The sequence below is a fragment of the Mesoplodon mirus genome (assembly GCF_964341445.2).
Source record: "Mesoplodon mirus genome assembly, chromosome: 8".
Taxonomy (NCBI): Eukaryota; Metazoa; Chordata; class Mammalia; order Artiodactyla; family Ziphiidae; genus Mesoplodon; species Mesoplodon mirus.
In genome coordinates this window covers 27,280,780-27,294,238 of record NC_138984.1, presented here as the reverse complement: position 1 = coordinate 27,294,238, position 13,459 = coordinate 27,280,780, and the positions used below count along the sequence as shown (strand labels likewise).

The 13,459-nt window shown below is 36.2% G+C and overlaps 1 protein-coding gene across 8 annotated transcripts in view; it reads right to left on the bottom strand.

Moving 5' to 3' along the window:
* Positions 1–13,459, bottom strand: part of KANSL1L (KAT8 regulatory NSL complex subunit 1 like) — a 177,106-nt gene that overhangs the window by 33,830 nt on the left and 129,817 nt on the right. For all 8 annotated transcript variants that reach the window (XM_082630182.1, XM_082630186.1, XM_082630183.1 and 5 more), the window contains exon 7: positions 1,706–1,871. In XM_082630182.1, the coding sequence (XP_082486308.1) occupies positions 1,706–1,871 (166 nt within the window). The remainder of the gene's footprint in view (positions 1–1,705; positions 1,872–13,459) is intronic.

The following is a 13,459-nucleotide window of genomic DNA, read 5'->3' as shown; positions in this document are numbered from 1 at the left end:
AAGCTAATCTTAACTTATTAGATGTGACATAGTAGGATGAAAGATTATTTATGTCAGCTCTTAGATTTTTGTTATCAGAGAGACAAATTTACTAATAAGAAAACAGAAAGGCAGTAAAGAGTATGGTTAGGAGTGTGGCTCTGGAGAATGACCACCTCAGATCAAATCCTGTCTCCATCATTTACTACCTGTGTACTATGGATGAGTAATTTAACATCTCTAAGCCTCAATGTTCTTATATGTAAGATAAAGAGGACAACAATATCTATCCTCATGGGGTTGCTGCAAGCGTCAAACAAGAAAATGTAATGTGCTTATAGGACCCAGTGTATGCTAAGACCAAATGTTAGCTGTGTTATTGTTATATATATTATTTTTTCTTTCTATTATTAAGGTTTCCTCAAGGATGGAGTAAAATAGTTCCTACCAGGAGCTTACTTCAAAGTATGGTGTGTAGCTAAGAAACCATTGTAATACTGGTAAAAACCAAACTAAGATTCAGGGCAGGACTAGGTACAAGAAATAGTGCTTTACAAAGAGGAGCAGTCCCTGGATGATTAGAACCAAAAGCTGAAAAGGAAACAAAAGCCCATTTGAGATATCTTCCCATAAAGATAGGAAACTGAGATAACCAGTGTGAAGAATGTTTCCTTTTTTACCCTAAATATTTACTTCAGTTCCAATGTAGGTAAGATTGGAAACATTCAAACAGAAAACAAGAACTGGAAAGAAACTTAAAGCCATCTTAGGGATACAGGGATGCAATGCCTCATCTGCTCGGTTGTATATTACAGGTATTTTTGAGGCTCAAAAGTTGACTATGTCTAAAGATGGACAATTTTCTTCTCTCAGAGAAATTCAATGCTGATTATAGATGGAGGAATACTACATGGCAGGGAAAACTCCATGCAAAACAACACATTAGAAAAAGAACTCTGACTTACTGAGAAACATTTCAACAGCATAGCCATGTTATCAATAAAATGCTAAAAATTTAACATCAAAAGGAGATCAGGCTTCCCTGGTGGCGCAGTGGTTGAAAGTCCGCCTGCCGATGCAGGGGAAACGGGTTCGTGCCCCAGTCCGGGAAGGTCCCACATGCCGTGGAGCGGCTGGGCCCGTGAGCCATGGCCGCCGAGCCTGCGCATACGGAGCCTGTGCTCTGCAATGGGAGGGGCCACAACAGTGAGAGGCCCACGTATAGCAAAAAAAAAAAAAAAAAAAAAGAAAAAAAAAAAAAAAGGAGATCAAAAGCAAAGAGTTTCCCAAAGTAAGTCAAAATGGTTTCCAAGGAATTAAAAAATCAACCTAAGGCTTCCCTGGTGGCACAGTGGTCGAGAGTCTGCCTGCCAATGCAGGTGATGCGGGTTCGTGCCCCGGTCTAGGAGGATCCCACATGCCGCAGAGCGGCTGGGCCGGTGAGCCATGGCTGCTGAGCCTGCGCGTCCGGAGCCCGTGCTCCACAGCGGGAGAGGCCGCAGCAGTGAGAGGCCCGCGTACCGCAAACAAAAACAACAACAAAAAAAATCAACCTAAAGGTAGAACATTAATTCAGCATGTGACTAGATTAATTTCTCTATGAAAACTGTTTCGCTCTAATATCCAGTGGCAACTGATAAAAGTTTATCAGATTCCTTGTATTTACAGGATTAGATTTCACCATAAAAAATTCAGTTACTTAGAAATTTTTTAAAAGGAATCTTACCTGATGGCAATGATAGAATGGAATGGAAAGAAGAATCTAACTCTGATACATGTTCTGTTAATATTTGAGACTTTGAATTGTGTTCACAGCTGCTCCAAATTGAAGATGATTGCAGGCAAGGCATTTGTGTAGTATTTAAAAACCTTGTTTCATTTGAAGGCAAAGTCTGCAAGGAAAAAAAAATAAAGACTTCATTTTTGTTGAAAAGCGAATCAGAGAGAATATAACAGTTATAGTACAGTATCTGAATGACACCAGCAAGAAGTCCTGGATTACTAAATCACCTTGGGGAGAGTGCTTTACAATGACCTAGACTAAGTGATAGAAGCAAAGATATAGAAGGCCATGAGTGTGATAAGATTTGACTAGTCCCTTTTCAGTTCTTCAAAATGAAGAGCAAAGTCTGTGAAAATGGGTCTTTCTCCCATCTTAAGAAATCACAAAAAAGAGAAATGAGTTTGAACAACTTTAGGTCACAAGAAAATGGTTACACTCCAGATTAGTGAAAAATATGACAGTGAGCAGGTACTATGTTATGATTAAGAACTGTGCATACAGTTGACCCTTAAACAGAGGTTTGAACTGTGCAGGTCCACTTACAAGCGGGTTTCCTTCACTAAATAGGTACTGTAGTATTACATGATCTGTGGTTGGCCGAATCCTCGGATGCTGAACCACAGATAGGGAGGAAGGCCAACTGACTGTAAAGTTATACATAGATTTTTTTTTTTCTTTTTTTTTTTTTTTTTTTTTGCGGTATGCGGGCCTCTCACTGTTGTGGCCTCTCCCGTTGCGGAGCACAGGCTCCGGACGCGCAGGCCCAGCGGCCATGGCTCACGGGCCCAGCCGCTCCGCGGTATATGGGATCCTCCCAGACCGGGGCACGAACCCGTATCCCCTGCATCGGCAGGCGGACTCTCAACCACTGCGCCACCAGGGAGGCCCTATACATAGATTTTTTACTGAGTAGGGGTTGACGCCCCTAACCCTCACCTTGTTCCAGGGTCAACTGTACTGTTTTCCTCCTTCTAATCTGTTATAACCAATGAGTGAAACTAGAGTCTGCCTTAAATTATAATGTGAGACAATATCTACACTGCAATAACAGTGAAGTACTATGAAGACATATGTATCACATATTTACATTAAGTAAAATTGAATTTAAAATATTAAAAAAGATATGTATAAAATATGCAATATGTTACATGAGTTTGAGTTTAAGATAAAGGTTTCAATCCAGAAATCTCATGAAAACCATGTTGCTAAATCAAAAAATTATGTTGCTACATTTAAAAAATACATATTCTGTTTAAATGTTGGATTTTTAAATTATTTTTTTTCTGGCTATAAGATTAGTATACAACTAATATAAAAAAATCTATAAAATAGAGAAAATATTTTAAAAGTTAATGGAGTTCACTTGTGTTCCTTCTGTCATTCTTACCTCCACCTACTACAATAACATTAGGACTCATTTTTTTAATGGAAATTATATTTAAAATGCTTATAAGAATAAGAATTTTGGATGTTATTTTAAAAAAATTATTTTAGGGCCTCCCTGGTGGCGCAGTGGTTGAGAGTCCGCCTGCCGATGCAGGGGATACGGGTTCGTGCCCCGGTCTGGGAGGATCCCATATGCCGCGGAGCGGCTGGGCCCGTGAGCCATGGCCGCTGGGCCTGCGCATCCGGAGCCTGTGCTCCGCAACGGGAGAGGCCACAACAGTGAGAGGCCCGCATACCGCAAAAAAAAAAAAAAAAAAAAAAAAAAAATTATTTTATAAACTTACATTAAGTTTATCACTTTGTTGAATTTGAGTTTCCTGGCTAACTGGCATTTTCTGTGTTTCCACAGCACCTTGGGCATAGCCACATCTGCCATAGAATTTAACTAGATTTCCTCTGGACCGTGAGCTCCTTGAAGGCTGGACTATAATTTGTTCAATCCTGTATTCCCGGAACCTGACACAGTCCCTAACGTATGGTTGAAACTTGAATGCTGACCAAATGAATTTTATCTCATTTGCTTTTAACAAATTTAAGTGAATAGAACTTTTCAAATACATGTGTGCCTGAGACTATTTCATTGGGGAAAAAATAGTCCCTGTTAATATATGCTAAAATTTATCATGTACTGACTTCTTTTTATATTCCACTGGCCAAGACTTATGTCAGCTAGTCATACCCAGCTGCAAGGAAGGCTAGGAAATGCAGTCATTGTGCCGGGTAGTCAAGTAAATTGATGATTTTTATAAGAAGATATAACATGTGGTACATGATTATAAAGATGTGAGTTATTTCCAAGATTTATTGTAATGATGTTATATGTATGTGTGTGTGTGTGTGTGTGTGTGTGTATATATATATATATATATATAATGATGTTATATGTATATATCTATGGGAACAGTTGCTGTTTCTTACCTTTACAACATGCACTGGTACTTTTGACTCACTCTAGAATTATTTGTTCTTTTGTGATGTAGTTCAAAAAGATATAAGGAACAATTATATAAAATTACAAAGAAGAAAATGTGCTAACTTCTCTTTTCTCATGTATGGCTAGAACATTAGGAATAAACGTTGATAATATCTGAATAGTTACCATATAATTAGTTTTCTCTTGCAATTTTTCCAAATCCAGGAAACCCATTAGCCAATTTGAAACTATCCTAAATAATTATGGAGACAAGTGAGGGGCATCTAGGAAAAGGCCTTTTTTTCCCCTGCAGAGAAAGTGAAGCCCAGGAGGCTGAAAAGGAATGGATGGAGAAATAAGAGAAAAACCTGGAGATTCTTGCCAATAAAAATTCAAATGTCTAGAGGGTGTGATCAACAATACAATATGGTGCATAAGATTCAAGCAAAGTAAAGCCTGAAAAGTATCCATTACATGTAACTTTAATAATGAAACATTTCATATATACAAAAGAGTATATAATTTATAAGGAGGGTATAAAATTATGTTTAAAAAGCACCTATACTCACCATCCTACTTTAAGAAACAGAACAATACCAATCAATACCTTTGATGACTTCTCTTGCTATCCCGGCCCCATGAGCCTGTGGCAGAGATTGCTTGCTACTTTCCTCCCAATATCTGTGCTCTCCTACTCCCTGTTCTAAAACTCCTGATTTTCAGCTGGGCACATTTCTCAAGCTTCCTTGCATCTAAAAATTACTAAATTCTAGCCAGAACACCAGGAGGAGAAGTCATGTGTGCAACATTTAGAAACTGACCTTAAGAAGGTCACTTAGCCCTCCATACTTCCACCTGTGATGGTGAGCCATCACAGGTGGTAAGTAATGCTCAAAAGATTAAACAAAAAGGCAGCAGGAGCCTCGTTCCTAGATTAACCATGTGGAGCATGGTTGTCATGCCTAGAATATTTTCAATCTGTTTCAAAACAAAGAAATAAACTTACATCTTGCTTACATCACTATTTGGGATTTCTGTCAAATGCAGCTAAACCTATACCTTAACTAATACAATGTGCCTCCTCGGTCATATTTTTCTCTCACATTTCCAGGAGTAACTGCTATCCTGGATTTTAATTTTATCATTTCCTTGTTTTTTCTTTATCGTTTTTCTACAAAAGTATATGTAATCCTATATAATTTACTATTTAAATTCATATTCTTTAAAAATGTGAATACACAGAATAATGGTAGATGTGTTTTCCTGCTTTATTACTCAATATTATGTGCATGTAATTAATCATTCTACTGTATATAAATATCTAGATTGTTTCTAGTGTTTTACCATTATGAACAATGATAGTATGGATATTATTATATTTGTCTCCTGGCACATGGGTGTAATATATTCTCTAGAGTACACTGCTAGAAATGGAATTGCTGGGTTATACAAATGCATGAACACACATACTCAACTTCACTAGATAATATGTTGTATTACCAAGTAGTTACAACTAATTTACACTCCAACAGAGCAGACTTTAGTTCTCACTGCTTCAGATTCATATCAACAAGGGTACTGTCGGAATTCTTATTTTTGTCAATTTTAGACCATACAAATATCTCACGGTTGAAATTTGTATTGTTCTGTTTACTGTTTAAGTTGCCCTCATTTTCATAACTATAATTGGCCAGTCAACTTTCCTTCTTTTGGGGAATACATGTTTTGATGATTTTTCTATTGAGATGTCTTTTTCTTATTGATTTTTTAAGTTCTCTTTATACACTCTTGGAAGTTACAAATCCTTTGTAGGTTCTGTGTATTGCTCCCTGTCTGAGCTTCTCTTTGCACTTTTTTTGTGTCTTTTGATCAACAGACATTCTTAACTTAAATGTTTCCTTTATATATAGTTTGCGCTTCTTTGTATCTTGATGAGGAAATCTTTTGAATCTTGATGAGGAAACCCTACCTTTAAGTCATAAAGATATTTTTCCACTTTTTTTATAAGAGTTTTATTGTTTTGCCTTTTGCAATTAGGTCTTTGTTTAAAATTGATTTCTTTGGGCAAGATGTGAGATAGGGATCCAAACTCATGTTTTTTTCTCTAAATGGATCACCAATTGACTTAACGCCTTTTACTGAACAGTTAGTTCATCCTCTCCCAACCAATCTACAATGCTGCCTGTTATATACCACATTCCATACATGTCTGGGACTGTTTCAGGGATCTGTAACACTCTACCATTTGTGTCTGTGCTAATAACCAATGCCTAAATTACTGCATCTTTTAAATAAATCTTAACATTTGATAGTGTAAGTTTCTCCACCTTGTTCCTCAGGGGTGTCTTGGCTGTTATTCTTGGTTTTCACTCCTCTGTATATTCTTTTTTATTGAGGTATAGTTGATTTATAATATTATATAAGTTTCAGATGTACAACCTAGTGATTCAGTTTTTAAAGGCTGTACTCCATCTTATGAATAATTTTTAAAAACAGCTTAATTTCCATAAAAAACCTGTAGAATTTTGTTTAAAAATACACTGAATTTGTAAATCAATTGGAAGATTTTTGAGATTTTAAAAATTTTGGTATCATGATTAAAGGTCATCCATCCATGAATATGGTGTATCTCTTCATGTATTTAGGTCTTTAATTTCTTTCAATAAAGCTTTGTAAATTTCTTCTCTAAAAGTCTTTACATATTTTGTTAGATGTATTCCTAGGTACCATAATATTTATTGTTTCATGTAAGAGGAGTTGAAAAATACAATTGACATATACTGAACATGTCCCACAACTCTGCTAAACTTTCTTATTCAAATAATATTACTTGTTGTTTCTTTTAGTTTTCTATTAACCAAACGTATTATCTAAAAGTCATGACAGTTTAGTTTCTTTCATTCAGTCCTAAAACCTTTATTTATTATTATTTATAAGGTTCCAGCCATGCTAGATAGGCTCACCAGTTCAATAATGAACAGAAATGACCAAAGGACATATTGTTTTGTCCCTCATTATAAAAGAAATGCTTTTAATTTTTTATAATTATGAATAATAAGGGTTAAGAATGATTGTAGTTTTTTTTGGTATATTCTTTATCAGGATGTATGCCTACTTTGCCAAAAGTATTCTTTTAAGTATATTAATGTTGAACTTAATCATACACTTTTTGTGAACCTATTGAAATGATTACTTGGCTTTTCTTCTTTAATCTAATTATGTGGTTATTACATTAACAGATTTTTAAATGTCAAAGCAACCTTCGATTCTTCTTGAGGAAAATGCTAGGGGTTTATCAATTTCTTTGCAAAGAACCAGCAACTAGATTTATTTTCTATATTGTATCAATATATGGAAATTTATTGCATATGTATGTTTCTATGTTTCACTGATTCCTATTGTTTATTAGGATCTATAAAATATTTTGTCATATTTTTCCCCTCAGTTAACTTAAACTTATACATTCTTTTCTTTTCTTTTAGTGGTTTTCCTAGAGATTACAATGAATCCTTAACTTATGGCTTTTAGAGTATAAAACAAATTATTCCTTTTACCACTTCCCTGAAAACAATGGGACATTAGAAGACTTTAACTCCATTTACTCTCCTCTTTCTTTGTTATTGTTGTAAGGCATTTTAATTCCATATATAAAGCTCTACATTATATTACTGTTATTATTTTCATTGTCAACATTTAAATTACCCTTATATTTATCTTTTCCATTGTTCTTAACTTCTTTCTACAATTCTGTTTCCATCTGGGATCATGTTCCTTCTCCCTTTGCTATTATTATTAGTGTAGATTTGCTGTCAACAAATTCTTTCCATTTTTATTTATCTGAAACCTTTGTATATCATCATTTTTTTTTTTTTTTTTTTTTTTTTTTTTTTTTGCGGTACGCGGGCCTCTCACTGTTGTGGCCTCTCCCGTTGCGGAGCACAGGCTCCGGATGCGCAGGCTCAGCGGCCATGGCTCACGGGCCCAGCCGCTCCGCGGCATATGGGATCCTCCCGGACCGGGGCACGAACCCGTATCCCCTGCATCGGCAGGCGGACTCTCAACCACTGCGCCACCAGGGAGGCCCTGTATATCATCATTTTTGAAGGATAGTTTTGTGGATATAGAATTCTAGCATTTTTTTTTCTTTCAGCATTTTAAGAATATTTGCATTTTTATCTGGCTTCCATTGTTTCTATTGAGTAGTTAAGTCTTTGGTTGCCCTCATTTGAAGGTAATGTGTCTTTTTTACCCTGACTGCTTTAATATTTTCTGTGTCTTCACTTTTTAGCAGGCTTGCTATAATATGTCTTGATGTAATTTCTATGTATTTGTTATTTTTGAGGTTCATAGAACTTCTAGAATCTATGGGTTGATGTCCTGTTTTAGTTTAGGAAATACTATTATTATTAGTTCAAATGTTATTTCTGTCCTATTCTCTCTCCTTTCTTCTAGAGTCTAATAACATATATGGTTAATTTTTTTTCACTGATTTACAGTTCTCTAATTCTGTTTCTGTATTTTTTAAATTCTGTTTTATCTCTGCGCTTCTATTTGAGTATTTTATATTAATAAGTCTTTTAGTTCATTAATCATATCTTATGCTTCACCTAATTTGTAGTTAAACTCATCATCTGGCAAAGTATTAATTTCACATGTTATATTTTGAGTTTGAGAATGTTCATATGACTCTATTTTTAAAAAATAGATTCCAAATATCTGGTAAAATAATCTGTTTTTTCCACTTGTTCTCTATTTTTTCAACATATTAATCACAGCCATTTTAAAGATCTTGGCTATTAAATCCAATTATCAGAATCACTTGATGGTTTGTCACTATTGTCTGTTTTTCTCTCTTGAAGGCTGGTCATATGGTCCTGTCTTTTGGGATGCCTAGTAATTTTTGATTGAAATATATTTTTTTAAAAAATCATAAAGGCTCCAAATGATGTAATCTTTCTCCATAGAGGGTTCTCTTTCCCTACTGCTAAGCAGATAAACTGCAGGTTTCTCTCCTTTCATCTATTCAGGGAGTGCACTCAGTTAAGCTTGGGTTACCACCCTACTATGGTGGTATTGTGTATTTTACAGAATTTCCCCTGATCATTCAGACCAAATAGTTTCTGCCAAAGCTCCAGGGCAAAAGTGGTTGCAGAAGCCAGCTATCCTAGGTGTTTTCCTCTCTGAAGACATATGCTACATCTTCTCCTCTAACTTTCATATTTATTCATTTCTCTTCATATCTTCCAATTCTTTTTTCTCTCTGTATTTCATTTTGTATAATTTCATTTATACAGATCTATTTTCTAACCGCCAATTCTCTCTTTAGTTTTATCTACCTATTTCTTAATCATATTACTAATTTTCTGATTTATTTTCCTTAAACATATAAACTTAATTTTGCATTCTGTATATGATAACTGCAGTAGCTGAAGTTATTTTTGTAAGGATGCGTGTGTGTGTTGGGGGGTGGGAGTTTGTTTTTGCTGACTTTCCTGATGTTGCTTTGTTGCTGTGTCTGTTTTTATATATTTTTTAAATTAGGAATTCACATTTATTGGAATTTTATTCAGGGGAATCCTGGAAAGTTTCTATTGAGAATTCATTGCCCTAGAAAGGATATACATTTATTTCTGCCAGCCATCTGGAATACCAGCTAACCATTTTAAAATGCAATTCTTGTCTTTTTAAAATTAATTAATTAATTAATTTGTTTGTTTGTTTATTTCTGGCTGTGTTGGGTCTTCATTGCTGTGCATGGGCTTTCTCTAGTTGCTGCAAGCAGGGGCTACTCTTTGTTGTGGTGCATGGGCTTCTCATTGTCGTGGCCTCTCCTGTTGTGGAGCACAGGCTCCAGGAGCGTGGGCTTCAGTAGTTGTGGCATGTGGGCTCAGTAGTTGTGGCTCGCAGGCTCTAAAGGGCAGGCTCAGTAGCTGTGGCACACGGGTTCAGCCACTCTGCACCATGTGGGAATCTTCCTGGGCCAGGGCTCGAACCCATGGCCCCCACATTGGCAGGCAGATTCTTAACCACTGCACCACCAAGGAAGCCCACAACTCTTGTCTTTTTAAGTAAAACTCTTAGGTAGAATGATTTCAGACTTTAAAGATGTAAAAGGCCTGACGTGTTATTACACATTCTATGCAGAAAATCTATTTTCCATTTTTCAGCCAGAGCCCAAGGCAAAGAAAGGCAAGTTCTTTGCATCGTTGTTCAGCAGGTCTGAGTTCCAGTTCATGCACTCACAAAGTGAGTAGCATTGAAGGCTCTTGGCTTTATGCAGGATCTCTTAATATGTCTCCTCACATCTCCTAGATTCTAGGCTTGGCCTCCAGTCTCTATCAAGACTATTAAACAAAAATTTCTACTTTTCTTTCTCCTTTCTTTCCTTCCTTTTTAATTCTGAGGATTTCCATTTTTTGAGCCAGGTTAGGCATCCACTGTAAAAAATATTCTTATGACATAATCACCTCTGCTTCCTTCACAGCCCTTAACAGAGTACCTTTACACACAGTAGACATTCAGAAATTATTGGTTGAAAGAAGGAAGGAATAATAAGCAAACTTAATTCAAAAGACCAACTTAATTGTGAATTTAATTTCACTAAGCTTAGCAAAAAGTTTAAAGCAATTTCCTCAAATGTAATTTCTCAATGGGAAAGATGGTTTTTAAAATAAACTTTTAGATTCTCTAAGAGCCCAGCAAAAGTTAGGTAACCCTTTTTCTATAGTTTTATAGCAGCAATGAATTTTTCCATTAAAATTGGTTAAAGGAGTAGTCATAATATACATTGTATCATTTACAACAAAGAAATTTGTGTAGCATTTTTTCAATTCATGATGTAGTCAATACCTTTCATTAAATTGTTCACTTTTTCATAAGCAATATATTTTTACTTTATACAAAAATGTCTTGCATACTTTAACAAATGATAATAAAGTTATTTAAAATTCAAAAAAAGTATTCTTGATACTTCACATTCTAATACTTTGTATCCAGAAGCTTTCCTAAGATAATTATCCCACCATATTACTGGAATCAAAAGTTCAGCATTGGATCTGGCTAAGTGACCTAATTAAAAAGTAACTTTGACCTTTAAAAAACTGTTTCAATAAAATGCTTTTGTTGGACATCATACTACAGAAGGGTGAAGAGTAAAATAACATTATGACATTGCAGTGCTTCTCAGGGAGCCCAACATGTAACAGAGGTAAATACAGACACTTTCAAATTTGTTGTGGAGAAGAGATTAAGCAATAGCTAAATGGGATATATTATTAAGAAATCAGTTTTAAAAGTAGAAAAAGTAATTCCATTTTTATCCATGATGTAATAAACAAATGGGACCTAATTAAACTTAAAAGCTTTTGCACAGCAAAGGAAACCACTGAAAAAATGAAAAGACAACCTACCAGTGAATAGGAGAAAATGTTTGCAAATGATATGGCTGATAAGGGGTTAATATCCAAAATTTATAAACCACTCATACAATGCAACAGCAAAAAAATAAACAACCCAATCAAAAAATGGGCAGAAGACCTAAATAGACATTTTTCTAAAGAAGACATACAGATGGCCAATAGGCACATGAAAATATGCTCAACATCACTAATCATCATAGAAATGCAAATCAAAACCATAATGAGGTATCCCCTCACACCTGTCAGAAAGGCTATTATCAAAGAGTCTACAAATAACAAATGTTGGTGAGGATGTGGAGGAAATGGAACACTTGCACACTGTTGGTTGGACTGTAAACTGGTACAGACACTATGGAAAACGGTATGGTGTTTCTTCAAAAAACTAAAGATACAACTACCATATGATCCAGCAATTCCACTAGTGGTTACCAGTGGGGAGAGGGAAGGAAGTAGGGGTGGGATAGGGGTATGGGATTAAGAGATAAACTACTATGTATAGAATAAATAAGCAACAATGATATAATGTACAGTACAGGGAAATATAGCCATTATCTTGTAATAATTTTGAATGGAGTATAATCTATAAAAATATTGAATAACTATCTCGTACACCAGAAACTAATATAATATTGCAAATCAACTATACTTCAATTTAAACAAAGAAGTACACCTATGGGACTTATATATCAAACAACTGTTTTCAGAACTTGGACAACAGGTAGCATATGACTTATCCCTGAGAGAAGAAAAACAAATGAGATGATCCGATAAATCTACCAGCTTTTTGCACAAGGATGGGGGTCCAAGTAGAGTGTGTCAGTCTAGAGGATTTTAAGACACAGATGTTAAACTTTGGGGAGAAAAAGATGGCTACAACTTATAGAGGAGATTGCCATAAAAAAAGGAAGCTTTTCAGAGAAAGGGCTCCAGAAATTCCATAGGGCACATTTCATTCTTTTGTCAAATAACAATCTACACATGTATAGAATGAAACAACAAAGGCCAGTCTAAGGTCATTTAATTTCAAGGGAAAGAAAAAAAGAACAAATAATATATGAGAGAAATAAAAAAACAAATAAAATCAAAATGATAGATTTAAACCTAACTATAGGGGATTAGCTCAAAATGGCAGAGTAGAAGGATGTGTGTTCACCCCTTTTTACAAGAGCACTGGAATCACAACTAACTGCTGAACAACCATTAACAAAAAACTCTGGAACATACCAAAAAGATACCCTACATCCAAAGACAAAGGAGAAGCCACAAAGAGAGAGTAGGAGGGATGCAATTGCAATAAAAGCAAATCTCATACCCGCCAGGTGGGTGACCCACAAACTGGAAAACAATTATACCACAGAAGCTCCCGCACTGGAGTGAAAGTTCTGAACCCCACATCAGGCTTCTGAACCTGGGGGTCCAGCAATGGGACAAGGAGACCACAGAGAATCTGGCTTTGAAGGCCAGTGGAATTTGATTGCAGGACTTCCACAGGTCTGGGAGAAACAGAAACTCCACTCTTGGAGGCCACACAAAAAGTCCTGTGTGTACCAGGACCCAGGGGAAAAAAGCAGTGACCCCATAAGAGACTGGGCCAGACCTATCTGCTAGTATGGGAGGGCCCCCTGCAGAGGTTGGGGGTGGCTGTGGCTCACTGTGGGGACAAAGACACTGGCAGCAGCAGTTCTGGGAAGTACTAATTAGTGTAAGCCCTTCCAGCGGCCACCATTAACCACACCAAACAGCCTGTAGGCTCCAGTGCTGTAGGCTCAGGCCAAACAACCAACAGGGAGAGAACACAGCCCCATCCATCAGCAGACAAGACAAGTGAATTAAAGTTTTACTGAGCATGGCCCTGCCCACCAGAGGGACAAGACCTAGCTCTACCTACTACCAGTCCTTCCCATCAGGAAGCTTGCACAA